Here is a 22,367-nt window from a genome sequence, read left to right on the forward strand (position 1 = left end):
ATCCTACCCATCTGTAAGGCTCAGCTCAGGTCCTACGCCTCCTTCATGAGGCTTTCTTAATCACTCTAGTGTTCAGAGAGCTCTTACTCTTCTGAATTCCTGTGGTACATGTGTCTGCACTATTTATATGTCTCTTAAAAACATATTATCTTCTATTGTTAGTGTTACATGCAATTGTCTTTCTTCTCTTTCCCTAACAGATTTTACAACGTGCTAACTCCCCATGGATTCTAGCATGGAGATATGTATACAGTAGGAATTCAATAAACATTTTTTTGACTGATTTTTGAAAAGAAATACTGAGAACTCATTTATAAAAGTTTCCCCCTTCCTCCCGGCTTTTTACATCAGGGAAAAAAAAGAGTATTAAGAGCAAAATGGATCAATTGAGGGTCTGCTACTTTTATATTTGAGGAGAAAAGAGGTCTTTAAGAGAACTTGTTTCCCTCCCACCATTAAATATCTCCTAAAAATCTATTTTCAGGAAGGAATTCTATATTAATCAGAAGAGCTAGCAACTTGCATACATTCTAAAAATACTAACTATGGAGTGATCACCTTCCCCATGACCACTAACATTAATGAGGATTCAAAATACTTGTTAATCTACACATTGGTTTAATAAAGCTACCTACCATCCACATGCCTTATATACACTTTCTCCTAAAAGTATACTGTCTTGTGTAGTTCTTAGAAGACAAAGGCTACCCTGACAGACTTTTGCTTCAGATACTATGTAAAACTGGGTGCTTAATATTTTTTATAACATGAAAAAAATTAAGCTTGCCTGAACCAACTCCATACACTGGGTTATACCTCCTTGTAATATGCTCACATAATACTCTGTACTGGGGAGCCCGGCCCCATGGCCAAGTGGTTCAGTTCACATGCTCAGCTTCAGGGGCCCGGGGTTTGCAGGTTCAGATCCTGGGCACAGACCTATACACCACCCATCAAGCCATGCTGTAGCAGTGTCCCACATGGAAGAACTAAAATGACTTACAACTAGGATATACAACTATGTACTGGGCCTTTGGGGAGGGGGACAACAAAAAGATACCAACAGATATTAGCTCAGGGCCAATCTTCCTGACCAAAAATAAAATTTTTTTTAAAAAAACCAACTCTGCATTGTCTCTCATAGCACATAGCACAACTGTAATTAATTATGTAATAATCTGTTTAATGTCCATCTCCTCACTAGACTGTAAGTTTCACTAGGGCAGATATTTGTCTTTTTCTCTACTCCTGGTGCCTAGCACATGCCCAGCATACAAGAGGCACTCAGTAATTCGTTGACTGAATTAAACTGTAGCAGATGCCCATTTGGAGGGATGACTGGGTGTGTAACACGTAATATATACAACTGGTGAAGAGATGAAAAAGAGTTGAGACTATTGCTAAATTCAGAGATAGAGGAGGTTAAAGAGGTACAGATGAGAAGAAAAATCATACGGCCTTAAAAGACACTCAGAGGTTAACACAACATAGGGGTGAAAGCAGACTTCGAAAAGGACATAATTTTCACAAAAAACAGATGTCAAATATCAATGTCACAGAATTTCACTGGGACTTTAATGGAGGCTTACTACCTCCCCCCACCAACTATGCAGGATTGACAAAACAGCACAGTGGGGAGGGAGATACGTACTGGGCGAATGTCTGCTGAGCTCCAGCTCTGGTCTCTCCAGGCTGCTCTGAAAGTCAGGAGGCAGCAGGGAAGCCACTCCCTCAGGATGGATCATCTCGTCCTCCGACTCAGCTGAAGCTTCTGCAAAGCACAGATTGGGTCGGGGCAGGGAGGGAGTGAAGGGCTCAGCATGTGGGAATATGTAGAGGAGTGAAGGAGGTCAGGCAAAGTCACAGATACAGAATATATACTAAAAAGAGCACTGTACATAGAGAAAAACTCCCTAGGATTAAGCTCTACCTCATCTAAAGGGTAGCTTAATTTACTTATAACTCTTCCTGTTGGCAGGAATCCTCTTCTAACAAGATAGTCCAATTAAGTGTCTTCTTCCCTGATAAAAGGTAAATAGTAACTCACTTGGCTCCATAAACTACCAAAGCAAGTAAGCAGCAATCTCAGTCTGACTTATTCTTGAAATTGCCTAGTTAAACAGGCCCATTTACACAATGACAGGAATAAGAACCAAAAACTCCTTGTAAGAAGAGACAATCTGGGCTTACCTTCAAGTTCTGCAGCTTCTCGAGCTTCACGTTCCAGACGCTGCCTAAGTAGCTCCTGCTGCTTTTCCAGATACTGCTTTATGAAACTGTTCTGGCTCATTTCCTCACCAATCTGTGTAGAGGACATGGAAAAAGAAAGTCTAGGAAAGCAAACCAGGAAAATGCAAGGAAGAAAAATCCATGGAGCAAAGGTCTACCCCTTACATTTGGACCTAAGAAAGGTAATCAAAATGTTGGTAGGCCCTTTTCTAAGCTAGTCCTATGCTGAGGACCAAACTAAACAGCCCTATGATTCATAAAAGATGGCAAGAAGAGAAACTGCACACAATTTTTTACTTTAAATACTCAGTTCCCAACCAAAGAGTGATGCACTAATAACTTAAATCAAAATTCCTATAAAATTATGCTTTTTAATCTAAATTTTCAGGTAATCTAAAATATTCCCTAAAGATAATCTAATTTTTCCTTTTAGTAATATCAAAAACTGAAAGGAAAAAAGCACTAGTTTATCTTTTGTTGATACACAAGATCAATCTTCAAGTACCCAGGAAATATTCTGTCAAACATCCCCAAAATCCCAGTACAGTACTTAAAAGTACGAAAGCAAGAGACTAAGAAAAGGGGTGTCCATTCAGCTTTTACACAGAGTTCTAATTCCATTTTCTTTGGCTGAGAAGAAATCCTTGGTAACAATACTTAAAATCCAGGAGCTTAATCCCTTTTCCCATTTTAGTCTGAAACAGAGACTCCCACATCACTCTTTTGCCCTTCAGCTTTCTCTTCACAAGTCTTCCTCTCAAGAAGCTTCTTGCTTAGCAAGTCCTACTAGAGCTCCAGAAAAAAGAAAAAAATCTGAATAAATACCTTCTATGTTATTAGTCTATTATTCATCTTTCCTAAGCACTTTTAAACGCTTATCTTCACCTAAAGTAGAGATGAGTGTCTTGGTACTCAATGGACATTGACAAAATGTGGGTTACTTGTGTATTAGAGAATATACGTGTTCACTGCAAAAATCCTATGTTAATAAAAGCAAAGTTTCAAAGACTAAAATGCAACAGGCATCAGAAATATAATCATAAACGGATTAGCTTATGCAGTTTCTTATGCTTGTTAAAGTACTTCACTAAAGCTCTGTAAGCTAGCTAGATTATGATGCTTACAGCTTAATGAGGTGATAACAAGGAAGTAGGAAGGCTCTCTTCCCACAGTATCTTGGGACTTCATCTAGGACCAGAGCTGCACACCACTGCCCTAACAAAGACCCGGATTTTTCCTTTAAGTGCATGACACACTATAATGAAAAGATTCTAAAAGCTGAAAAGAATCTTAAGAGATCATGCTAAGAATTTTAGTTTTTTTAAAAAAATTGTGGAATGATTTCTCCTAAAGAAATCTTACAGTAACTCAATATACAAAGCAGATAAAAGCAGACCCAACCTACTTTAAGAGGAGAGCATGAACTCCTGCTCACTTGGAAAGAAGGCATCTTCCCTAGGAAGTCCCTAAAAGCAGCTCCACAAAAACCCCAAGAGAACAGCTATACGACTATGGATCTAGTCCAACCTTTTCTCATATTACATATAGGAGAACTGAGGAAACCAAGGTCTCCAAAGGTTAAGTTTCTTGCCCTAAGTAAAAGAGCAACTAATGATTTTTAGGAGTAACTGCATAGTTAGTATTAACACTAATAATGGTGGGTATTTCCAAAGGATTGAAGTTTTGGAAAATCTCTGTCAACACAAGAGTTCTTGATCAGCAAGTATTTTCCTACACTGCCCTACTCATTGTCTACTTCATATCTACATTCAAAGACATCAACTACTTTTCCAAAATCAATGGCAAATAAATGACTTCAGATTCCTATACTACACTTAACTGGAGCCCCGTCTCTCTGCACACACCATTTCAAATACCAGAAATTAACTAATAGCTCCTCTGATTCTGTTCTTGAATCCTTTATTAGAATTCAACTGTCCTGGTATGAGAACATTTTTGACCCAGGGAAGTTAGGAAAATATTGGTGGGGAATTAAGCACCTAACACACAACACCATGTCCTTCCATGTGTCTGTTCATTCAAAGAGCCCACATCTAATGAACCTTCTTTCTTACCTGGGAATTTGGCTGGAATGCAGCATGGGGTGTTGAGTGTTTCTGTAAATTTTCTAGCATTAGAGCCTGGTACAGAGAAGGGCAAAAGTCAGAAACCAAGGGAAAAAACACCCACCCCTCCCCCAAGCTCTTCATTAAATGCAATGACTAACCAGACACACTCAAACTGTACTCCTTTTCCCGGCACCTAAAAGCCCTTTACTAATACTGTTCTCATTCATCTTCAGAAAACCCTTAAAGGTAGCCATGGTTACTGCTCCAAAATGTACAGATGCAGGCACACAGAGAAAATCAGTGACCTGGCAATGCAATAAAATCAGTGACAGTGACAGAACCAGTACTATGATGCCTATTATCTTTTGCACTTCTGACTAGTGCCCCCTTCCCAATCTGGCCATGCAGGTAAAATCACTTCAAATACTCCAATCAGCTTCAAATACATGAAACCAACATGGGGCTGCTGATTTTGGCGTGATTGAATTACTTGGTCAAACAGTTACCCAAGACTAGATCTAGCTAAGTGAACGTGTATTGTTTCCAACAGAGTGGCACCTAGATTTATCAAATTTATAAAAATTTCAAAGAAAAGGCTACAGAACAAAATGACCACAGACTCTGTAAACTGTGGTCTGACCCAATCCTCACACACACAAGAAACCGTCAGCTTCTGTATAAGAGACGGTCTGCCAATTTAACCCTTGAGCCAACCCAGCCCTAATCTGTACTACCCACCACGTATCCTAACTAACCGTAATTAACACCAAGACATCCTCACCTTCTCTCCGTTTACACCACACGTATAGGTACACACAAATCACCCACCCCTCTCAAGACAATCCGATCTTAATCTCCTCAAACCGATTCAACACACCCAACGTATATCAAGCTGCCTGACGTCTCTCACCAATATTCACCAAACTCTTATCCACCCCAAACTGCTTCTGGATGCCCTATAAATTATACACCCCTCTCTAAACAAGTCCCTTTGCGTCAAGTCTTCTCTTCATCTCACCTCCTAATCTAATCAAGCAGACATTTTACCCTACCCCAGTCCTATTCTTCCGGATACCGATACCAACCCCACCAAGCCCTCCGCCCAACCATACCCCTAACTCCGACCCAGCCCAACTCGCCCCCCTCAGGCCAGCAACGCCGGTGGTTGTAGTGGGATTTAACTCCTTCTGCAGCGCATGCGCCGAAACCACAGACACAAACAAGGAGCGGGTGGGGGAAGGAGGAAGGAGCTTAAGACACTCCGGGAGAGTAGCGCGCACCCTCCCATTTTGGGCTCGCGCCGCTGCCGTTAAGGCGGGAACCGGCGCTATCTCTGTTCCAGCGCGAGCCTCCCCAACCCCCGTGCGCGCGGATCCGGAGGCTCGCGCTGGCGGCCTGAGCGAGCTCGCGCCGAGCCCGGATACTGCGCCTGCGCCGCGGCAGAGACTCGTCTCTACCGGGTCCGCTCCCCTCCGACACCCCAGCAACGCCGTCTCCTCACCCCTTTGAGCCGCTTGACCAGGGCACTCTTTTGCCCGCTCTTGGCTAGGCCTCGCTGCTCCAGCGCGGCCTTCAGGTCGGTCACCCGCAGCGCCTGAAGAGGCTTCCCGTCCAGAGTCACCTCCTCCAGCTCCGCCATCTTGCGTGAGGTACTCGGGTCCGTCCCGACGGCTTCGGGCATCTTCGGTAATTTCCGCCAACGCCCTTCGAACGTACTGAGCCGACCCCGCCCACTGCCATAGTCAACCCCTCGATTACCACTCAGAACTCCCCGGATTCCTCCGGAACTGCTCGGGTATTTCCGTCTCCACATCGGCACCAATCGGTTCTTTCCATCTACCCAGCCTCTCCCCGTCCTTCCCTCTGCCTTCAGAGCTCGGTTATCTTCGTCGTACCGAGGCCTTGAATCGAATATGTTCGGAAGCCCTCGACTCTGGCATAACCATAATCGGGGTTACTCGGCTATCTCCGGACCTAGGGCTGAGGCGCTGAGGCGCTAAGGCGCTTGGGTGTTTGGGGCTGGTCCGGGAGCGGAAGTGCGTGGGCTGCCCGGCTGGCCCTGCTTTGGGTTTTCAGGAAACATGGAAGCGGCGGCCGTAGTCGGAGTCTAAGTTCTCTTGTGGCGGTCTCCCGGTGCCCTGTGAGAAGAAAAGGGAGGTAAGCGGGGTAGAAGTCCCTCCCTGGGCCGGGCCAGACTCGGGGTGTGCGGGTTACCCTGGTAGGGCAAGCCTCCTGCTCTCTTCCCTGCGGAAACAGCTGCCGCCTCCCATCCTCTGAATCCCCGCCGCTCCCGTCTAAGGCTGCGTTGCTCCTTGGGACCTCGGAATGCCAGGCTCCGTGGCTTGTAAAGGGGCAAGTGGCAGCGCCGTGTGTTTGGACCCACACTGTGAACTAGTTCGTGATCATTGAACTTGAGTTTGCCGTGGAAGCCATGTCGCAAGACTCGGAAAAAGTTCTTCGTTTCTCCGAATGAGGGAGTAAAGTTCCTTCAGGAGGAATTGCTTTTTGTAGGGCCATTGTGAAAAAGGCAGCCACCCTGGACTGTGTTGGTACTGAACTGATGTTAGTTGCCTAGAGGTTCCTTTCTTTGTCACTACAAATACTCCAACTTGCAGCAGAAGAAACACAAACAGTAAAATAGGTCGTAGACAAGTAGTTTCAGGTTTTCATTGTTAGAAATTCACACTGTGGGACTCGACAACTATTCAAGTTGGCTGACCATCCAGTTGTATTAGTGATGCAAATCACTGTCGGCGTCAACAGGCATTTATAACAGACGTTAAGGAAAATTGTTCTAAGACAGGAATTGCCGCACACCTACAGCAGTATAACACTTGTCAGATCCCTAAGCCACCAAACCAACTAGACTCTTTTTTCAGTCTTGAACAAACACGTGGCTTCACCTGTTTTTCTTACTGTGTTATTTTATTTTGGGAGAGGCGCCCTCACTCTGCTCTTTAATTTTTCCTGTGGCTTTACAGGAAATGTAAGGAAGTAATGGATGTTATGAAGTTCTTGGAGTATTTCAGATGCTCTATGCACATTGCCAAGAAGCCTCTTTCATCATATATGAGGTTTTTTTCTTGTTTTTCCCACTGTTGCTAGCTCTGGAATGATTAGCCTCTAGGCCCTGAGCAGTTGCGTGCACTAGATTTAAACATATACCTTTTTTCATTTAGGGAGGAGGTAGTGGACCAACATTAATCATGGTTTTTTTTCTTTACTCGACCTGGAACATAGAAGTAGGCAGGAGAGAATAAGTAAGAAATGTGTTGGTTATTTTTAGATTCTTTATAAGAGTGATGGCGGGAAGCAGTGGTTGGGGCGGGTTTGAAAAAGGGAGAGGAAGGTTGGCATAGATGAAATGAAGTTATTCTTGGGTGACTTCTCTAAAGTAGTTGGATGATAGTCTAAATAAAGGACTCTGCTGTTTTCCTATAGATCGAATTGGTGAAAACTAATTTTCTTTGTAAATGCTGATTGACGTGATAAGATTCCTTGTTGTTGGGAAGTTGTACTTTGTTCTGTTTAGAGAGTACATAACAGTGCTTTTATGTTTCAGGATGCCATTGGAGTCATCTTCCTCTTCAATGCCGCTCTCCTTCCCTTCTCCCTTACCCTCGGTGCCAGACAATATTACTAACTCTTCCCCTCCCCCAATGTCTTACGTCACTTCCCAGGAGATGAAGTGTATTCTTCACTGGTTTGCCAGTTGGTCAGGTCCCCAGCGTGAACGTTTCCTACAGGACCTGGTAGCTAAGGCAGTGCCAGGAAAATTACAGCCACTGCTGGAAGGTCTGGAGCAGCTTAGTGTGTCTGGAGCAAACCGACCACCTTGTATCTTTGAGTGCCAACTACGTCTTTGGGATCAGTGGTTTCGAGGTTGGGCAGAGCAGGAGCGCAATGAATTTGTGAGGCAGCTGGAGGTCAGTGAGCCAGACTTCGTGGCAAAGTTTTACCAAGCAGTGGCTGCTACAGCTGGTAAAGACTGATAGGCATTAAAATCAAAGAATATAACCATAGCTGTTGGAGCCAAGGCCACAACTATACAATGAGAAGTTCAAATGTGTCACTTAAAGGTCTGGGGATGGTACCCCGATCAGCTGACTGAACTCACTGACCAGTACAGGCCTGGTTACTTCAACATTAACAGCCTATCAACTGGACTCCTGGTGTACATGTTCTCCATCTAAGCAAATCCAGATCAGCTATCTGCCTCCTAGCTTGCTTCTTTGCAAGCGACAGACCCTCAAGAATTTAATGGCTTCTTTTGTAACTATAACCAAAGGAACCTACACTTTATAACTCAAGCCTACTGCTGGCCCATGGGGGGTTTAAAGTAGAGCCCTCCTCCTCCAGAAACAAGAGAGAAGGATAATAAGTCACGTTTTGTAACTTAGCTGGATTCAGATGACTGGCTTCACCACTCTTACCAGAGTCTGGCATAATTATGTGACATCCCATCCACCAGCTTTCCTAGTGATGATTCAGTAAAATTATGGAAAAATCAGAAGAGGGAGATAATTGGTTACTACACACTTCTCCATACTGATGTTTGTTTGACTCCAAATGGCAGTGCCTTTTTTTCTAAAGCATATTTGCTGTCCTTGGAGCTGGTAGCAGATGTCCCTATTCTGTAAATTTGCTCTACAACAATGTGAAAACAAGTGACACTCTTTACAGGTTAAAGAGTTTATTTTTTTCTATCAAAATAAAGAATGAATCTTCAAAACCATGAGTCTGTACTTCTTTTTCATTGCAAAGCTAATATAAAGTTGATATCCAGAGAAGGGCACTCTGAGAAAAGTAGAACTTAAGTGTAGACAATAGATCAACTTTCCATCTGGGTGTCTCCCAAGAAAATAATCTCTATCCTGCCTCCCACCATGCTCTGGGTAATATCACACCTCCCTCATTCCTCCAGCTGGGCTGCTTGTTGTGCTTTGGAGCCCTGGTGAATGGTAAGGGGCAGATGGTCCCACCTGAAGAGTAGCTCGTTTCTTATAGGCCACTGTTCCCAGTGCACCCACCAGGAGAAGCAGCATTAGGCAGAGTCCCATGGACAGACCTACATAGGTCATGGAAGGATTATGGTCCGAGGTAACCAGAAACCTAGGAACATAGAGGTAATATTTGGCCTGGAATAATGCCCAAGCTTAGGAGGTGAAGGGCTTTACCTTTATTGTAATACAAAGAACTCATGAAACCCTGCTTCATCCAAACAGCCAAACAGGAAATCAGTAAGAGGAAATATAGAACCTAAAAGTAGGAATAAGACCAAGATCCAAGTCTTCCAGCAACTTAAGTTTTTGGAAGGTGACCTAACTAGACATTGAGGGAAGTGGCTTAAGGAAAGAGACTATAGTGTTTAGGTTGCTAGACATGGTGCCTGGGTAGTGCTTAAGAAAGGAAGGGCACTAGGATCCCGATGGCCTAGAGATGGGGGAACTCCATTATTGTGGGAGGGAGAGGTGGCCCTGTTAGTCAGGGATCCTTCTGAAATAATAAATAGTCTTGTCTAGGACAGTATACACGTAAGTGAGTGCTTAATAAATGTAATTTCAAACATCTAGAGTCCAGGAATTTGAAGGAAAATTATTTGGAATATTACTTGCTGTGTTCCGTGGTAAAGCTGGCTCCTCCATAATATACTTCTAGAGGCTGCTTCTGGAGAGTCAGGGTCAAGGTCCTGTGCAGCAGACCAACCGAAGGCCCTTGACAGCCAGGGGACTTCCACATATGCACAGTGAACAGCAGGCTAGTGGTAATCAAGGGGCCATGGAAGTAGCACCTAAGTGGACATTTGGATCTCTTAATGGAGGGACAGTCCCTGGAAGAGTCCATCTCATGACACATGCAGGCTTAGGAGTAGGATGAGCAGGAAGTCTTCTGAGGACAGTTATGAAGTAAAGGATGTAAGCATTCTCCCTAGCCCATTGTATAAAGCCTCAGCCTGAATCGTCCCTTTACCTGCCAGTGCCTCCTCTGCTCACCAGAGCCTGTAGGACTGCTTCAGTCAACTCTTCTCGCTCTTCCTTCCCTAGAGAGTGGTCTGGGGGCCCAGCTAATCCTAAAGCCAGCTGGAATACCAGGTCTTGGGTTGAAGGACTGACAGGTGGGGAAGTAGCAGCATCGATACCTCCATTAGTCTGACACAGCCGACCCCGGGGACAGAAGAGAAGACCATAGTACCCAGGTATCTGCAAGGAAATGTGCAGCAGGGTATAGTTATAGCATCAGTTACTTGCTCAAGCCCTCCTTCTAAGGAAAATGTACAGTCTACATCAGAGTCATGGACTCAGTGGGTACTTGGTAAAAAGAAAAAGAACATCGAAGCAGGGATAGTACCACCATATGAGCATTTCTTTTTGCCCGTGTGCTGTGGCTCTTTCACGTGTGACACGCACCTGAATAGCCTTTCCTGGAAGGCATGAGGCCCAGGGTGAGCCCTCTGCCTGCACCTTGTATGCTCCCCTCTCTGTGCAATGATGTAAGTAGCAGCGGCCTGCGAGCTCCACTTCCTTCGGGGCTGGGATCTGAGAGGGTTGCCTGGTCTTCTCCCCAGGGAGCAGTTGTGAAGTGAGGTTGGCAAGGAAGCAACGACTCTGGGAATGGTAGATCTCCCCATGGGGATTCTCTGCCCCAGGCGGGACTCCATTTTCCTTCTTCCAGCATTCACTCTGAAGGGCAGGGCAGAAGAGGGAAGAGTGTTTGTCTGGATGTTGTAGAAGTTGACTCCTCTCTAGGCCCACTTGGTTTCATTCTCTGTTCTCTAGTCCACTCACCCCATTGGCCAAGGGCTTGAACATGCGGCAGCCTTCCAGCGTGGGGTCTGAGGAGCAGCTTCCCTTGTCCAGGTGCAGGTAGTGGCAGCCCAGCCCACTGTGTGGAAGGGATGGTAGTGTGACAAGGGGATCACTGACAGCTGGACAGCCCCTCAACCGCTCTGCACACACCTGCCAGTACAGAAGAAGTCTGAGGAGTCGGTCCCACAGGTGGTCACCAGACCAAATTCCAGGCCAGATCCTGCTTGAGAGATAGGACGAGAGAGAAAGAACCCTCAGAACAAAGAGAGCCCCAAACATCCTTCAGTGCCGGCTATGCTTACAGCTTCAGTTACACCTGAACAGCAGACAATCTTCTCCAATCTCTCTCTGACCTGGGTCATGAGTGTCCCTCTGCAGTTCCCCCTGACTTCTCACCCTGGCCCCACAAAAGCTCCTCGGCAGCACTGTGGTTGACTTGGTACCAGCCTGAGTCTTTGAAGGCAGCCAGGGTGATAGGGTCGAGTCGAGTGCGCTGGGCACCATCGAAGGTGGCAATCATCACAGAGCCTTGGAGCAGCCGGGCCTCCCAGTGTGAAGACAGTGAGCCCTGCTGGAGGAGGTAGCTGGTTGCCACCAGCTACTCCCTCTACCTTCCATCCCGCCCCGCAAGGTATTCTCATTCTCACCTCTTCTTCCAAGGGGACCCCTGGTGAGACCCCTAGCACTCCCAAGTGTTTGGCCAGGCTGCGGCTAACAGTTGGGGTGGTGAGAAGCAGCTGTCCCCACTCATCTCGCCTTGTCACTTGTTGCCTTGTAGAACAGTTCTCTCTAACTGAGTCGCGCAAGGGGAGAAGGCAATATGAGGAGAGGAAATCTTAGGAAGGGTGAGGTAGAATTAGAAGGAAGGAGGTCATGAGATAGTAGTGATTCCCTCTGGTTGACCTTGTGGGAAGACCTCTCCTTTACCACTGGGTCCTGAGGGGCAATCCCGCCACTTCTTGAAGAGCTGTCCAGAGAAACCCAGGGCATGGAGCAATTCATGTAGTGTAGCCTGAGGACAAATGGCACAGAGAAGGGAAGACTGGATTTGCAGCGGGATTGACCAGCCACTCTGTGGCCCCTCTGCCTAGTCAGCTCTTCTTAGAGCTTGAGGCAGCTTCTATTCCATCCTTGGTAGGTCCTGCCACTTCATGGGAAGCTGGGTGACCTGCCCCCCTCCCCAACCTGTTTGCTTCTTCCCATTCATCATGCAGCAGTCACCATAACGATGTCACTATGGCTGAGGCTGGGGCTGGTGAGATGTTGGGCACAGAAGACAATGGTACCAGCAAGGGGTCTGTCTTCTGAGTCCAGCTGGCAGCAGGCGGCATAGGCTATGATAGATGGCTGTGGATGGGCCCAGACAAGGTAGGGGCGGAAAGGAGGGAAGTGAGGTAGAAAGAAGAAGAAGAAGAAGAAACCTTCCTGAAAATGCAGGCCCAGGGAACTCGGCAGGGTGGGACCAAGGGATGGCTTGGGGAACGGTTTTTAGCCCCCTCCCAAACTTCATCAGCATGCCCCAAGTTACCCCAAATAAGTACAATTTAATAAAAACTTCTTTTATGCTCCCTCCCCCTTCCCGTGATATTTAAGATCAAGATAGGCAGAGCAGGGAAAAGGGATCTGATTTGAACCTCACCTCTCGATGGCACTTGGAAGTGTGGGCAACCCGCACGTACAGGAGAAAATCGGTGTTTTGGACCCCAGGCCCATCTGGCTGGACAAGTTGTGGGGGACCCGCCTCCGGCCACAAGGCATAACCACGGAGATGGGCATCGGGGATCTGGCCAGGGGTGGAATGTAGCATCTAATTTAGCAGATGGACTGGGAGACAGTGCAGTAGGACACTTGGTACCAGGAGTGAGGGGCAGAGAGTCTCTTTAACTTGCCTTAGTGCCACCTAGGCAGCTGGTTAGAATACGGAGTCCTCCCCCAACCCATCTCTGATCTAAGAAACTGCTGGGGGAGAGGGGCCTCAGGAATCTGCACTGTCAGGAAGCACATCAAGTAATTTAGATGCTGGCGGTCTTGGAGAGGTCTAGGCAGCCTAGAAATCTTCAGATCCCCGGATCTGAGACGTTTCTCTCACCTTTGCCCCCAGGCAAGTCTCTCCTTTGTACCCTGGGTTCAAGAGGCTGCACCTGCCAAGAATGAATATCTGTAGGTGAGCTGGAGATGTTTCTGGGGACCCCTGAAGAGGTACTGTACACATTCTCAATGACATGAACTCACCTGTGGTAGTTTGGGGCATCTGGGTCTCCCCAGACAGCATGGCAGTACTGTGCAGGGTCTCGACTCAGAAGCAGGGGTCCTCGAACTGGAAGGACTTAATGGGATGAGAGGTCAATTTCACCTCAACATCTTAGAGATCCAGTTCTTTCTGTGGTGGTCTTCCTCCCTAGCCCTCTGCTTGTCAGCCCTCCCTGACTCCTTTTCCCCCACTCACCTGCTAGGACACCCTGGAGTCGCTGAGCGGCCTCTCTCACTGCAGCCAGGGCTCGAGATCCCCCTTTCATCCCGTATCCCTCAGGATCCCAAGCTCCATCTGATACAGGATCTCCTATGTAGCAGGTTTGGATTCGGAGGGGTTGAGGATCACGCGAGCCAGGGAGGATGAGGGAGGAGGAGCGGAAGTTTAGAGGAAGTTGGGAGAAAGGGGGCCTGAGAAGCCTCACAGACTGCTGTGTCTCGTCGTGTAGACATCTGCTCGTGGCAGCTCCCAGGAGCAGCAGCAGCAGCAGCATCTTCAAGGGTCTCTCCAGAGTCTGCCCTAGATCCTGTCTGTGGCTCCCTTTTTCCCCTGCCTTGCTTCTTCTGCCTTTCCTCTCTTTACCACCTCTCTCCATAGCCCTCCACCGCTCCTGCTTATGTTTTCAAGATTTGAGTGTTGTTGACTAAATCTACAGTTCCTGCCAGGAGGCTGGATGTGAACCACGGGCCAAAGCTTTCTCTCAGGGGGGCAGAAATCGGGAAGGGTGGGGGGAGGGGCGGGCAGTGTCATTCTGGAGGCCTCAACTGACCTTCCCCAAGAGGAGCCTGCCTCGTCTATGGAGGAACTCTCCTAACCATCTTCCATCTCTCATCCTCACTCCCCTGCCGTTCTGAGTGGACAACCTCGAAACCTTCCCAGAACTAAAATATTGGTGTTATCATAGTGGTTTGTCTGTGTGTGTGGGGGGGGTCTCTTTGCTTTATAGGTGCTTGCCTATCACTGGAGATGGGCAAACAGGGCTTCTGCACTTTACTGGCCTCATATTGCCTCTGGGTGGACTCTAAACCAGCAGAGGTCTCTCCAGCATCTGGGTAGGGCACTTCGTAGGTGCTCTACAAACACATGTTGGTTGACTGACACTTCCTATGAAAGGCTGTTGTGTTAGTTCTGTGAACCTTCACAGAAGCCACTTACAGGCATGCTGTGGAGGGAAAGCAAACTCTTAAAATGGACATTAATAGAAGATGTTCAAAGGTTCTCGCGGAACTCTCGGAACTCCCTTTATTTTCATTGCTCACGCTGTGCTTTCACATCCTGCTTCCCTGCCTGGACACCCCTCCTTCCGGGCTGGCCTGCCTAATTCCTGCCTTCCCTATGATTACTCTAGGAAGCCTTTCTTAGCACCTCCTGCCTACGTTTCACACCTGCCTGTGGGGGAGAGGCCTCTCCCTTTCCTAACACAACACTTGTCATCCTCTGTTATAATTGTTGGCTTAGTGGCTCTCCCTCCACATCCTGGACTCCTTCAGGATAAGCCGCTTCCTGGGGGCAGCTGTGTCCACAGCACTAGGCACAGCCCAGAGGGCCTCGTCTTCAGGTTGAGGATGAAGGAACAGAACCCAACCCTGTCACTTAAGTTTGGAAGAGGCAGGTCAGGGCTGAAATGACGTAAGGCAACAAAGCCAATCAGTACAGACAAGGACTAGAGCTTAGAGAAGGACTGCTGACTTCCTAGGAGGCTGGGTTTTATACTTTTACCTTCCAGAGCTGTGGCTGGAACTACTGATGACAAGGGAGGCATCCAAACTGGAGCCAAACCAACCCTGCTGCCATCTGTCTGTGTCGCTCTGGCCAAGTGCCTCAGTGTTCCCGTTTGCAAAATGGGGATGATTGTACTCACCTGACGTGGTTGTTATGAGGAGTAAGTGAATATCTTAGTAAAGTGCGGGAAACAGTGTCTGGTTCACAGTAAATACTAGGTAGAGAGGACACATTCTACAGACATTTGAACTCAGCGGAGGACTAGTCTGTTCTTATGAACATGTGCACAAATCTTTAGGGGACTCTTGTCCTTTCTCTAAACCAACCTAGTCTTTTTCTCCAAGCGTCAGAAACCCAGAAACCTTTTTTTGTCCTGGCAGGACCGGCCCAATGTGGGAATAAAACCTCGTGGTCAGGATTTGTGTGGTAGATTCCAGTCTGTCTCCAGGTTTTTCGGCCGGCGTCTGCAGCTGCTCGTGATGCTTTGCTGCCCCCTTGTGGCCGTGCTGAGCTAGGGCGGGCCCCTGCCGGGGGAGGGGCTCATCCTAACGACACATGCGTGCAGAGCTTCGTACCTTCCAGAGAAGCAGCACAAGAAACACTTTGTGTTCGTTCTGCTGAAATACCTCTCTCCTGCCTTTGCCTGGTAAATTCTTCCACATCTTTTAAGATCCAGCTGAGAGGTTATCTGCCTGTTGAGACTTTTCTTTACTCCCAAGGCAGGGTTAGTGTGCATGTCCTCTGTTCTCCAATGGCATTTCTTTCATATCTTTGAAGTAGCATTTATTATACTCTCCTGACGTTTAGTTTTGTGCTGGTTTCCCTGCTACACTGTGGGCAGGGGCTGAGTCTGTTTCATCTCTGCCTCTTTGAAGAGGTATGAAGTAGGTTCGAGGGATGATGGAGGTGGAAGATGAAAGTGAGGAGAGAGAAAGGAAGCAGGGAGAGGGGGTGAGACTAACAGTCATTTTATTGGCACTTCCTTTGTGCCCAGACATTGTGCCCAGCGCTTGAGACTCCTGTGATTCTTTCGGCAACCTTAAGAGTTAGGTATTATTATTGTCTCGATTCTACAACCGAGGCACAGCAAAACTAGGCAGCGTGGGTGGGTGGTAAATGTGGGATTTGAACCCACGTAGTTAGGCTCGTGGGCACAGGCTTTAACCTACCGTGCAATGGTGCTTCTCAAGTGCATAGCTTGGAGGAGCAATAACGTTGTGATGAGAAGAACAGGATGAGGAAGATGAGGAGAGGATGAAGGCGGTGAGAGAGGGTGGGGTTAGAGAGGAGAATGGAGGTTAGAGAAGACGGGGATGGAAGTGAGAAAGAGGGTGTGGAGGCAGGAAATGAGAGGGATAAGGAGAGAGGATGTTGTGAGGAAGGAGCGGAGGTGAAAGAGAGGGCGTGGGACGCGGGATGTGGAGAGAGAATGGGGCTGAGCAGAGCAGTCGTCCTAGGTGGTGTCATCACCCATACGGGTGCTCCGTCCAGCACGCTGACCTCTCAGTTCCTTCCCCCTCTCATCTCGAACATTCTTCTCCATTCCACCTTAGCAAGCCACTCCCAGGGTCATACGGGAGCCTTATCATCACCAGAAACTGCAGCACCTATGAAATAACTGAATCAAACATCCCGCTCTCTGATATGATCTCCTTTCCTTGGGGTTTGTTTGCTCAAGTCGGTTCACTGCAGCTGTTCTATAAGCTCATTGAAGAACCACTGGCCCTTCCTGTCTTTTCATCTCTCCTTATCTGCCTTAGTTTCCAGGCTCACCACTAAACCCCTCTTTTGTAAGTGCCTTCAACTCCCCTTCCCGGTCCTGCCCATCCCGCCTCCCCGGGGAAGCCCCAAGCCCAGATGAAACCAACACTTGTCTTCTTTACCCTTGCTCCCTGGCAGCTAAGGGTCACTGAAGGAAATCACCCCACAGGACAGACTGTTGTCACCCTTTGACTGTCATCATCGACTTCAGTTGGGTGCTCCCAAGTCAGAAATCTCAGCAACTAGAATTTTACAGCCTGAGGCCTCCTCCTCAGAGACTCCTGCTCGGTCACTGCAGTCACTTCTTCCACGGTGAAGATAGAAGCCAGCCTCAGCCTCAGATAGAACCGACCTATCTGCATTTGTATCTGTGTCTGCTGCCACCCCTCTCTCTCCTTAGGAGAGGAAATGTCCTCTTTCTTTGGAAGGTGGTTCCTCCTGCTGATGCTCTGGATCCCATGGTGCGAGATCTGGCCTCAGCCTCTCTCTGACCTGATCTCTCCCCCTCAGTCTAGCCCACCCTGCCCCAGCCTCTGTCAGTGACTGGGAAGGACCTGCCTGGGGCCTTTGCAAACACTTCGCTCTGTGGGAACCCCTGCTTTTTGACTGACTGACTCCAACTCACCTTTTAGATCTGCTTATACATTCCTTCCTCAAAGAAGTCCTTCCCGACCCTCACATTTGAGTCAGGTACCCTGGTTACTATCTGCTGGTCACCCCTGTCTTTTTGCCACACAGCACTGCCCACAATTTGGGATTATGTATTTATCTGTGGTATTATGTTTGTCTGTCCCCCGCACGAATCTGTAAGCCCCACAAGGGCAGGGACTGTCCTCCTTGTTTTCCTGTAGCTCCCATATACAAGCAAACTGTTTGGCCTGGAGTAAGTGTTATTTAAGTATTTTTTGAGCAAATGAATGAATGAATGAGTGTGGTGAGAAGGTAGAAGGGAGGTGAGGGAGGAGGAAGTGTGAGGATGGAAGATGGAAGGTGAGGAGAGTAGATGGAGAGGGAGCGGGGAGGAGGGTAGTGAGATTGGTGTGAACATGAGGCTAGGGATGGAGGGGAGGAGGGAGAAGGGGAGGAGCGGGCAGCAGGGGTCTTCACTGGGCCTGAATAAGGCTTCCAGACCCTGAGTGGGCTTCCTAGGAGCTCTGTCTCCTGGCCATGCCACTGGTGAGGCTGGAAGGCAGAGCCGGTGGGCGGGGCTAGGCTTTATCTTGGGGCGCAGCCCTAACCTCAGATGGTGACAGAGCTCAGCCAGCAGGGGTTTTGCAAACCGTCCCGATTGCAGCAGCCGGCAGTCTCTCTCGGGACGGCGGGTGGGGCCCGGGCTTATCTCCCGAGGACAGTCCTAACCTCAGATAGCGACAAGGCGGGAGCTCGCAGGCGTTTTGCAAACCGTCCCGATTGCAGCAGGGTTGGATAGCCTGGCCTGGGGTGACAGTGCTAGGTGTGGTGGGCTTGCAGAGTTTGGAGCTTCGGGGTGAAGCTTGGCTTGGGGGCACGTGTGGGATCCCTTCTATGTATGGCTCGCCTCCTCCTACCTCACATCCCTGTTTCTAAGAGAAGGGAGGCTGAACTCTGCCAGTGGGTCTCTCCCTGCCAGGAAGCTTGCCTTTTCCCAAGTGCTGGGACCCTTCCGCTGCTCCTGAGGTCAGAATGCATGGCCAGTTGCGGCCTTCTTCCTCTGAAAATACCCGCCATCTCCCCACGGGGTAGCCTCAGGGATTTCTCATGCGCCGTGAAAGTTTTTCTGCGGCCAGGCCAGGCCTGCTGATAGGAGAGCTGACAGAGACCGGCAGGGAGGCCTGCCCAGGTTGGACCATTCCCACCTTGAAGCAGCCCAGGCTGAGTCCTGAGAGGGGAGGTCTGTCTGCTGGGGGCTGAGAAGTGACTGGCCTGTCAAGGAGGAGGTGCGGGGCCCTCCGCCAGCCCTGGCTGTTGTTGCCTCAGCATCTCCTCTACGGCCCCCTCCATCCCATAGTCCCCTCACTGGCTTGGGGCAGGGTAGGGGGTGGAGGTGAAGAGGCCCCTTTCCACCCCCAAAACCCCAACCGGGACCTTGCAACACTGGGATGGGGGCCCTGGGGGCCCAGGAGTGTGGCAATCATGGGGATGGGGTGGGGAGGTGTGCACCAAGCAGGGGGAGCGGCTTTCACAAGCGGCCACCACCACCGACTGACCTTGGCAGGCTCACCTTGGGGAGCTTCCTGCCTCTCCGTGGTGTCTCCAAACAGCCTTCCTTCTCCTCAGCTGCTTCCCTGGGGCCCGAGATCCTGTCTCTCAGCTCAGGACTCTCATCCTGCTCCCCAGTTTTGCCCTTGAAGGAAAAGTGGGCCGGAGCTAAAGCAATAGGAATGCATGTGCGTTGTTTGGACCTTGATTTGTTGGTTTTCCAAAGTGACCGTGTCCCCAGGGCTGGTGCCTGACCCCAGGCAGGGGTGGGGCTCCCTCCTTCTGCCATCTCCTTTCCCTGTGGCCACTCTGCTTTGGGGCACTGGGAGGAGGGCCGGGGTGGGAAGCCTGCGCTCTCCTGCCCCAGAGTCTTAGGACCATCCTCCCAGTGGAAGCAACAAAAAGAGAGTCGTTTGCCACTCTGTCCTGGAGGAGGGAGGTGTTTGTCTGGCTTGTCCCTCTCCTCCTCCATTCCTTGCAGCCAGCCTCACCTGGCTTCCTTTTTCCTGATCCCCTGGACACCTTAGGGCCTCTGCGTTTCTCTCTCCCGGCTCACCCTTCCCCCTAATTTGGCACCTCTGCCTCTTCCTTGAAATATTTTAGGTTTTGACTTAAATATCACCTCCTCAGAGAGGCCTTCCTGGACCACCCCAGCTAAAATAGCCTCCCGTCCTGCTTGTTTATTTGGTTTCCCCAATGGGCATATTCAAATGGAGTAACTGATGACTTAAATGAAAGTGACAGGGTAAAGGGAAAGTAGCAAAGAAGAGGCAGGTGGCTGTTACACCCCCAGGCCATAGGGACAGGAATCCTGTGAGAGGGGAGTCCCTGAGGACCTGTCCAGTCCAGTCTGGGACTGGTTGGGGGATAAACACCCAGCTTCACTCCCCCGCTGCCTTTGCCTGGAACATGGCAGGCAGGACGACCAAGGGTAGAGGGGATGCGGAGGGCAGAGGAAGACCCCAGCACGCTTGCTTGTTGCCTTTTTCTTCCTACTCCTTCAGCTAAGAGCTGGGTTTGTCTCGGTCACCACAGTGTTCCCAGCAGCTCGCAAGGGCCTGGCACAGGAAAGATGCTCAACAGATAGTTGTTGAATACGTCACTTTGGCCCAAACCAGTTGAGGTTGGGTTAAAAGCCTCATACAGAAAATGGGACATCTGGCTACCTGTCACCTCCCCAGGATGTGATCTGTCACAGAGGACTGCGGCATGCTCACCACCCTGTGCCATGCGGGAACCAGGCATGCTCTTCTCGCACGGTGGAGCCGTGACTCTTCTCCAGACCTGGAGCTGGGCACTGCCTGGAGGAGCCCACCTGGAAGTGGGGGCTGGGAGAAGACTCAGTTCAGAGCTGTGGGAAAGAAGCTTGGGTTACTGCTGAAGCAACCCAGGTCCCATCACCCAGTACCTTGAAAATAAGTCAAGGGGCAGTGGTCTTGAGCCGAGAGGAGGAAATCCGGAGGTTGAGTCACTTACCATGTTCTGTACAAACCCCCCTTATGCAACCCATCCCCCTGGGCTGAAAGGAAGGTGCAGGATTCTCCCAGGCATCCATAGCCCGGCACCTCCCCCTTCCAAGCTCAGGCGGCCCAGGCCGGTGAGGGAATCAACCATCTAGTGAGGTTGAGATCTGTCTGCCCGAACCAGGCCTGGGGCAAGGGGATCCAGGGCATCGATGTAGGAGAGAGGACACCTGAGAGATGTGGAGGCAGAGGCAGGAAAGGACTGAGTCCTCGGGGAGGCAGACATGGTGCCCATGGATGCCGGAGATGTGGGAAGACTGTCTCTGGGGATGCGGAGATGGGAGAGGGAGAGAGACGACTGGAAGGATCCAGACCCCGGGCTCTCTCCCTCTTAGAAAGTTGTTCCTTGAGGTCTAACACTGCTTTCCCAGCACTGGCCTACAAGTCATTGGTGGCCTAGGAGAGATTCTAACTAACCTGTGTGGTGTCCCGTGTCTCTGACTGTCGAGCAATTCCTGATGACTTATTGAACGGGATTTCCCACATGCCTCCGAGCGGAGGGTGTGAGCACGAAGTGGAGACACAGGTGCTGTGTAAAGACAGCACAGGGCCTGAGTGAGCTTCAGGGAAGGAGTCTACCCGCCTGGCCCTCCAGGGCTTTATCTATAAAATGTGGCTCACACTATCTTGCTTGTCTGAGGGCAAGCCCACCAGATGATCTCTTGAGGTCTCTTCCAGCCCCTCTTGAGATCTGTGATTTTATGGAGCTAATTTGGGTCCTGCCTCTGACCAATCACGTGACTCTGTAGGAGTCCTTCCCCCTCTCTGAGGCCTCAGTTTCCTCACCTGAAAAATGAGAAGTTTAGATGAGGTCTCTGAGGTCCTTTCAGTTCTAGCAAAATGGAATGATAACAACTGCTCGCGCTTACACGGGCCAGGCCCTGTTTATCTATGAACATGGCAGCTCCGTGAGGCCGGTGCTATTCCTCCTCCTGTTTTGCAGATGAGGAAACTGAGGCACAGAGAGAAGTAACTGGCTCGAGGTCACAGAGCTTGTAGGTTGCAGAGGGAGATTCAAACCGAGGCCCTCGAGCACTGGAGTTCTGTGGGAAGGAAAACGCTTTGAACGTAGGGTTTCACTGGCACAGGTGGGTTGTCATCCTCCTCATGACCAGTTTTCTTATTTACAAACACCTCTCAAGGCCTTTCCCAACTAATTCATCCCCCAAGCACTTGGATTCTCGTGCTTTAGGGAACCCGAGCCCTGGGGGATGAGGGACAAAGATGGGAGCTGGCGGGTGGGAGCCATGGGGGCATGTCACCCTGGCAGACTGAAGCTGAGGAACTGGAGAGAAGGGATCGACACCCGGGTCAAGAGCTAAGGGCCCGTAAGTGTGGCAGAGCCATCTGGAATTTTCCCTTGATCACCTGGCGCAGGAGCTCCCAGACCTATACCTCAAGGTGAGAGAGGGCAGGGCTGGGGGTCAGCAGACCTGGGCATGAAAGATTGGCTGGTGCTGGGGTCTCCCTGAAAGCCACAGACCTGTTAGGAGAGTGTCCAGAGGCCACTCCAGGTCCTGTGGGGGGGCGGAGGTGGGGATGCCTTCAGTGTCCAGAAGGACAGAGTGGGCCGGGTGGGAGGGGGGTAGGAGAAGAGAAGAGCAGAGTGACAGACACATGATAAGGCCATGTGGTGTGGTGGGGGGAGAGCTATGGGCTGCGTGTCTGCTGAATATTTGGGAATATTCACTTGGGCATGGTATCAACAAATATGTAGACCTAGCCACATGCATTCCCTGCCCTTGGAGTCCCCCGTGCCTCACAGGCAAACAGACAGACAGACAGACACACACACACACACACACACACACACACACACACACAGGCC

At 49.5% G+C, this 22,367-nt stretch overlaps 3 protein-coding genes across 16 annotated transcripts in view; 1 reads left to right on the top strand and 2 right to left on the bottom strand.

Moving 5' to 3' along the window:
• ACIN1 (apoptotic chromatin condensation inducer 1) overlaps positions 1–6,436 on the bottom strand; it is a 32,318-nt gene extending 25,882 nt beyond the window's left edge. For 4 of the 10 annotated variants that reach the window (XM_001494104.6, XM_023622161.2, XM_023622168.2 and 1 more), the window contains exons 1-4: positions 5,800–6,436; positions 4,305–4,370; positions 2,191–2,302; positions 1,652–1,771 (exon numbers count right to left, since the gene is read on the bottom strand). In XM_001494104.6, the coding sequence (XP_001494154.2) occupies positions 1,652–1,771; positions 2,191–2,302; positions 4,305–4,370; positions 5,800–6,111 (610 nt within the window). In that variant the 5' untranslated portion in view covers positions 6,112–6,436. Of the gene's footprint in view, positions 1–1,651; positions 1,772–2,190; positions 2,303–4,304; positions 4,371–5,410; positions 5,657–5,799 lie in introns of those variants that run through there. The other 6 variants (XM_070240935.1, XM_070240917.1, XM_070240925.1 and 3 more) reach the window with 3 other exon arrangements.
• Positions 6,312–9,030, top strand: C1H14orf119 (chromosome 1 C14orf119 homolog). Its single transcript, XM_001494306.6, has 2 exons — positions 6,312–6,455; positions 7,861–9,030. Exon 2 carries the CDS (start codon positions 7,862–7,864, stop codon positions 8,288–8,290), a length of 429 nt encoding a protein of 142 aa, XP_001494356.1. The 5' UTR covers positions 6,312–6,455; position 7,861; the 3' UTR covers positions 8,291–9,030.
• CIROP (ciliated left-right organizer metallopeptidase) lies at positions 8,975–19,145 on the bottom strand. 5 transcript variants are annotated; one of them, XM_070240981.1, is made up of 15 exons: positions 19,025–19,140; positions 13,551–13,664; positions 13,337–13,430; positions 13,194–13,245; positions 12,744–12,887; positions 12,326–12,451; positions 12,032–12,116; positions 11,752–11,897; positions 11,552–11,672; positions 11,255–11,324; positions 11,084–11,180; positions 10,706–10,978; positions 10,269–10,498; positions 9,910–10,089; positions 8,975–9,410 (listed from the first exon to the last, which is right to left on the bottom strand). In XM_070240981.1, exons 2-15 carry the CDS (start codon positions 13,618–13,620, stop codon positions 9,200–9,202), a joined length of 1,899 nt encoding a protein of 632 aa, XP_070097082.1. In that variant the 5' UTR covers positions 13,621–13,664; positions 19,025–19,140; the 3' UTR covers positions 8,975–9,199. The 5 variants fall into 5 exon arrangements, with proteins under 5 accessions (XP_070097082.1, XP_070097077.1, XP_070097069.1 ...); XM_070240976.1 differs by having other exon boundaries at positions 11,501–11,675; positions 12,008–12,116; positions 19,025–19,124; XM_070240987.1 differs by lacking the exon at positions 8,975–9,410 and adding an exon at positions 9,455–9,557 and having other exon boundaries at positions 11,501–11,672; positions 19,039–19,145.
• Positions 19,146–22,367: the final 3,222 nt, after the last annotated feature.

This window comes from Equus caballus, chromosome 1, assembly GCF_041296265.1.
Source record: "Equus caballus isolate H_3958 breed thoroughbred chromosome 1, TB-T2T, whole genome shotgun sequence".
Taxonomy (NCBI): domain Eukaryota; kingdom Metazoa; phylum Chordata; class Mammalia; order Perissodactyla; family Equidae; genus Equus; species Equus caballus.

Excerpts from the sequence above, each read along its gene's own strand:
- C1H14orf119 (XM_001494306.6), top strand. The coding sequence starts at position 7,862 with ATGCCATTGGAGTCATCTTCCTCTTCAATGCCGCTCTCCTTCCCTTCT.
- CIROP (XM_070240968.1), bottom strand. The coding sequence starts at position 13,950 with ATGGAGAGAGGTGGTAAAGAGAGGAAAGGCAGAAGAAGCAAGGCAGGG. Across the intron at positions 11,898-12,031 it reads TTGCCCCTCAGGACCCAGTG|TTAGAGAGAACTGTTCTACA; the intron begins GTAAAGGAGAGG and ends TGCGCGACTCAG. Across the intron at positions 10,090-10,268 it reads AGCAGAGGAGGCACTGGCAG|GTGCTACTTCCATGGCCCCT; the intron begins GTAAAGGGACGA and ends ATGTCCACTTAG.